Source organism: Panthera uncia, chromosome F1 (genome assembly GCF_023721935.1).
Source record: "Panthera uncia isolate 11264 chromosome F1, Puncia_PCG_1.0, whole genome shotgun sequence".
NCBI classification, from domain to species: domain Eukaryota; kingdom Metazoa; phylum Chordata; class Mammalia; order Carnivora; family Felidae; genus Panthera; species Panthera uncia.
In genome coordinates this window covers 458,443-464,029 of record NC_064813.1, presented here as the reverse complement: position 1 = coordinate 464,029, position 5,587 = coordinate 458,443, and the positions used below count along the sequence as shown (strand labels likewise).

The window sequence follows — 5,587 nt, the reverse complement described above, 5'->3', positions numbered from 1 at the left end:
GGGAGAGCGTCCCCCAGGGCACGGGAGTCAGGGAGAGCGTCCCCCAGTGTTCGGATGGCGAAACCCCAGAAAGGAAACAGCCCTGCACTCCGGCTCATCAGCACAGAGTGGGGGTCGCGTGCAGATCTGGGGCATCCGAGCCCTGCCCCTCTGTTCCGCGCGGCCCCCCCAATTCCCTCCTAGATGATTGATCTGTCCAGAGCGTCCAGTTCGTCATTCTCAGCAGAATATGGGACCGTTTGCCACAGGGTCGATGCCACAGTGCGACCGGTCCTTTGTCCTTCAGGGCAAGTGAGGGGGTGCTGCTGAGACACATTCGTTCGCTGGGCCTTGGAAACGTTCCGGTAGTTTCCCGATCCCTGTGGCTCTGGGACTGACACGGAGCCTGTGCTGTCCTGTGTGCCCCTGAGCGCAGAAAGGGCCTTCTGCACTGTAGGACTGAGGGGGCTCCGGGGTGGTGGAGGGGGACCCAGGCAGCTGCCTGAGTGGGCAGAGGTCACCGTCAGACATGGACCCCCCCCCCCCCCCCGCCACTGGCCTCTGCCGTCCCGCTGGTGCACACAGCATCGTTCAGCCTGGGGAAGGCTGGAGTCCCACCGGCCCGTACCCCGCCACGTCCCCAAGTGTCACTGGGGTCTCTGGCTTCAGACGCTCAGGCCCTGGCCTTCCTGGCCGTCCACCTACATTCTGTCAGAACAGCCCTCGGACTCTCCCGTTTCACAGGTGAGGACACGGAGGCCCAGAGGCGAGAAGCAGCCGGCCGGGGTCACTCGGCTGGCCAGGCGCCGGGCCCGAGCTCAGACCGGGGCTGGCCGCTGCCGGAGAGTCTGAGCTCTGAGCTCCCGTTCCCCATCCACGAGGAGCCCACAGGACCCCGCAATGGTGTTCGCAGGGCCGGAGGAGTGAGTGTAGAGGGCCTCTCGCCCCCCTCTCCCCACCTCGGGACGCTGTGCGCAGTGGCCCCTCTTGCTCTCATGTGGCCCGCATGTGCGGGGTCTGCACCGGTGGTGCTGGGCTCCCCCACGTGTGGCCGTGAGCTGCCTTGGTAGTTTGTGCCTGGACTGTGTGCAGCGACCAGTTACGGGGCACCAGCGGTTCTGCCCAGAGAGGAAACTGAAAGTGCTTTTTTTCTTCCCTTGAAATCAAAGAGTATTAGGGTCAGAAAAACCAAATCACAGTGGGTGGGGTAGGCTTCCATTTTGCAGGGGAGAACAGCAGGGCCTGGAGAGGCCGTGTGGCGTGCGTGAGGTCACAGCGTTCGGTGGCCCCCCTGTGCCCACTGTGCTCCCCTGCCAGGCGCCTGCCCCGGGCAGAAACGGGCTTGGGGTGGCGGCTCCCGTCGGTAGAGTGTTTCTCTGTAAGTATCTTAATTGCAGGTACTGGGTTGTCGGGTGCGTTATAACACTCGCGGTCAGTACTGTGTGATAAAGAGACACGCTGCCGCGTAGGATGAACGTGTCTTTGACGAGGTTCTCACGGCCCCTGCGGCCCGCGCGTGCCCAGGACGCGGCAGGGGCTCCCACACATGCCCAGGGCGCGGCAGGGGCTCCCGTGGGGCCCAGGACGCGGCAGGGGCTCCCACACGTGCCCAGGACGCGCGGCAGGGGCTCCCACACGTGCCCAGGACGCGGCAGGGGCTCCCACACATGCCCAGGGCGCGGCAGGGGCTCCCACACATGCCCAGGGCGCGGCAGGGGCTCCCGTGGGGCCCAGGACACGGCAGGGGCTCCCACACGTGCCCAGGGCGCAGCAGGGGCTCCGCGGGCCTCAGGCGCCATGTGAGCCAGTCTTGAAGCTGTTTTTCTCCCCTGCTGCCCCAGTGTGTCCGCTGCCTCCCACCGTGAGTCACGGTGATTTCGTCTGCCACCCGCGGCCTTGTGAGCGCTACAACCACGGGACCGTGGTAGAGTTCTACTGCGACCCCGGCTACAGCCTCACCAGCGACTACAAGTACATCACCTGCCAGTACGGGGAGTGGTTCCCCTCCTACCAGGTTTACTGCATCAAGTCAGGTGAGCAGCGTGAGGTCACAGCCCCCTCCCTACCCCGGCGTGAGGGACACACGTGATGCGGAAACCCCTCGCCGGGGCCCCAGATGCTTTCCCGCCCCGGGGCAGGGCGGTCCTCTGCGCACGGGGTCTCCCCCAGCCCCGTCTCTCCCTCTGAGGAGGCCCCCGGCCCTCGGGCGCCAGCCCGGCCTTTCTCTTCCAATTGATGCGTGTAGAACACAGAAGGTGTAATTGCAGGTAAGACCTGCGCCCACTTGGAAAACCGCAGGCCGTTTGCAAACCTGGGGGCCTCCTAGTTACTAGCAAGATGCTAGCAAACCCACCACCGGTCCCAGGAGCCCAGGGTAGTGACCACAACCTCGGTCTCTCGCACATCTGGTCCCACCCACTCGCCCTGGGGTTTCCTGCCAGAGCACCTGTCCCCTGGCCGCTGTATGTGGGGGAAGCGCTTATTGACCTGGGACATCTGGTGACCCTTGGATGGGAACCCGTTACACGGGGAGGGGGCGGCCCCAAGGGAGGATGGTGGGCGCACACGGGGGGGCCTGGGCCCCAGGGATGGGGACTCCCCTGGAAGGGCTGCTCCTGCCTTCTCCTGGCAGACGTGTTGACGGTCAGAGGTGGATGAGAAGCCACGGAGGACACATCCCTTTACCCCCCGTCCCTTTCTTCAGCACGGCAGACAGTCCCAGCCCACCCCCCTGCCCTGGGTGCCCAGGGAGAGTGACCCCTGTTCTCTGCCAGAGAAGCAGGTGCGTTTCTCACTACGCACCAGGCTGTCCGCCCTCCGTACCTGCCGGCAGCCGCACAGAGGCCGCACTGGGGACAGACTTTGGGGTGCGGGAGGGTCTGACCTGGGGCAGCACCAGCCTGCCTGCGGAGCCCCCCCAGGTCACATCCATCCAACAAACACACTCGTGCCCGCTCGGCCTCTGGCGCCGCTCTGTTCTCTCCCCGCAGAGCAAACGTGGCCCAGCCCTCACGAGACCCTCCTGACCACGTGGAAGGTCGTGGCGTTCACGGCGACCAGCGTGCTGCTGGTGCTGCTGCTCGTCATCCTGGCCAGGATGTTCCAGACCAAGTTCAAGGCCCATTTCCCCGTCAGGTCAGTGCCGTGGCCTTCGAGCAGCCAGGAGAAGGTGGTGGGAGCACTGGGTCAGGCCTGACAGATGGGCTCGCAGGTTGGGGGGGTGTCTGGGGTCAGAGCACCGAGCTGGGCAGGGCTCAACTCTTCCCACCCCCCACCCCCACACCATGTCCTCGTGTGCCCCTGGTGGATGGCTCTGGACAGGCGCAGGAGGGGGAAGGGGGTGTCTGCGTTCGGAGCACGGAGCTGGGCAGGGCTCAACTCCTTCCTCCCCACCGTGTCCTCGTGCGCCCCTCGTGGACGGCTCCGGGCGGGCGCGGGGGGTGTGGAGATGGACCCACAGAGTCGGGGCTGTGGCCGTGCAGGGCCCCCGGGGCCCATTCCCATCACCCCTGGGCGGAACTAAGTAGGAGATGCAGGCAAAGGTGTGAGACCCAGCAGAGGTTCCAAACCAACGTGCCAGGGAAGCCTCCGGAAGCAGACAGGGCTCTGGACGGGGTGTGGGGGGTTGGGAAGGACGTGCTGGCCCTCCCCTGGCCGGTGCACACACGGGCTCACACTGGTGCCCCCACCCTCACGGCGGTCGTCCCAGAAGAGGAGCTTGCTGGGAACACGGTGCCCTGGCCTCTCCGACAACCTAGGCGTGACCCTTGACCCCTGCTGCTGGCTGACTACCGTTCCCGGAGGGAGGCGTTGCTGATGTTGTCGGGGGACGAGTTTGTGACCTTCAGGAAACAGAGGCCAGATCACTGGCCAGGCCTCCCCGACACCAGCCGCCTCACCCGGAGGGATCTCGAGTGTCCTCAGGCTTGCGTACCCGTGTCGGTCCCTTTGGGACCCCGTGCTTCCAGAAGAAGCTTTGTCTTCACCCGCAGGGCCGGTGTGGCCCCCAGACTTGTGCGCGCCTTCCCGGAAAGGCGTCTTGACAGCGGGGGAGGCTCCTGGAATGAATCCCTTCCCCCTCTTGCCTCCAGGAAGGTCCAGTCTCTCAAGCTCCTGGCCAGGTGAGGACTGAGGGAGGCCGTGGAGCCGCTTGGTCGGCCCTCAGGCCCCCAGGCCGGCCCCGTGTCGCTGAGCCGTGCACCTGCCCCAGCCACACCCCTGCTGAGATGCCGGCACCTTCTGTGCTCTGTGGCCTCGGTCCTCACATCTGACTTACTAATCGAGGGCCTGGGATCTATCGTGAGCAGTCCTAGCATCTACAGAAGACTGAAGGTTGCAGAGGGGGGGCTGACCCACACGTGATTTGTGGCACATTGGGTGCTTGGGGCCATCTCCCCACGTCTGCTTGGGAGAGAAGCTTCCAGAACATCCACTGCACGAGGAGTTTTTAAAACGTGCCCCGAACTCTTTCACGTGGTGTTTTTCTACCCTCGAGTATTCTCAGTCAGCCACACAGACGACAGCTTTCTCGGGACAAGCCCACAGTGGACTTTTCTCGGGCCACGCGGGGGCGGGGAACACCAGAGAGCGAGGGGCTTGATGGCAGCACATGGGGGCCGAGCCGCGGCCCGGAGTCGGCGGGTGAGACCAGAGGACGGACGGGCACAGGCTGGGGGTGGGGACACGCAGCCTCTCGCGGGGGGAGCGGGGAGCGTTCCTGGCCAGCTCGCCCTCCCTCCCTGCCCGCCTCCCTCCGTCTCCGGGATTGTGCCCCTCCACCCAGCGCCCGCATCCACACGTGGCATTTCCCGGGGTTTTGGAGTCGGGCCGCGGCAGTCAGCGCTCAGGTCTGCCCGCCGGCTGGGTCCTCCCCTCTGGACGTTTATCCTCCGGCTGCGTCACTCAGCTCCAGGGCCCAGTGGAGAACTAGGAAGCCGAGTCAACCAGCCACTTGGGCCCTCTGGGGGACAGACGCAGCGCGGTGGCCAGACCCCCGTCAGGGCGACGGGCCACACAGGGGCGAGGCCCACAGAGACAGCGGCCACCCTTGGCGGCTGCTGGGTGGGGGGTGGAGGGGCCGCGTAATGACTAAGGTGGCGACGTGGGTTTTCCCTTTTCTACCTTGATGGGAATCGGTGACTTTCACGCTGGAGCGGAAACAAAAACGGAGTCTAAGAAGCTCAGGGTCTAACGTTTCCTCACGCACTGAGGGCCCCTGGTTTCCCATTGGCTCCTGGAGCTCCTCCATTTCCAGAGGGCTTCCTGAGCGACCCTGAGGAGGCACAGCGGGATGGGCCACGTAGTCCCCTGCTCAGGGCCGGAGGATGGGGAGGAGGAAGCCTGAGGGGACAGCGGGGCCCAGACAAAGGGGGACGCTGCTGTCCCAGTGTGGCCGTGGCCCTCAGTGCCACCATCTGCCAGACGGGGCCCCGGAAGAGGCTCAACGCGGGCTCCGCTGCCATCACGAGCCTTGGGGGGCCTTCAGTTCTGGGGGGGCCTCGGTCTTGGGGGGTTCTCGGTTTTGGGGGGCCTCTGCCCCGCAGGGGGGGGGCCTTCGCTGCACGGGGGGGCCCTCAGTCGCGGGGGGCCGCAGGCCTGGGGGGCCTCC

General features: G+C 65.8%; 1 protein-coding gene across 1 annotated transcript in view; it reads left to right on the top strand.

The window, feature by feature from the left end:
* The window catches only part of SUSD4 (sushi domain containing 4), a 57,470-nt gene that overhangs the window by 44,195 nt on the left and 7,688 nt on the right, over window positions 1-5,587 (top strand). The window contains exons 5-6 of the mRNA XM_049635311.1: window positions 1,821-2,012; window positions 2,970-3,114. Coding sequence (XP_049491268.1) covers window positions 1,821-2,012; window positions 2,970-3,114 — 337 coding nt within the window. The remainder of the gene's footprint in view (window positions 1-1,820; window positions 2,013-2,969; window positions 3,115-5,587) is intronic.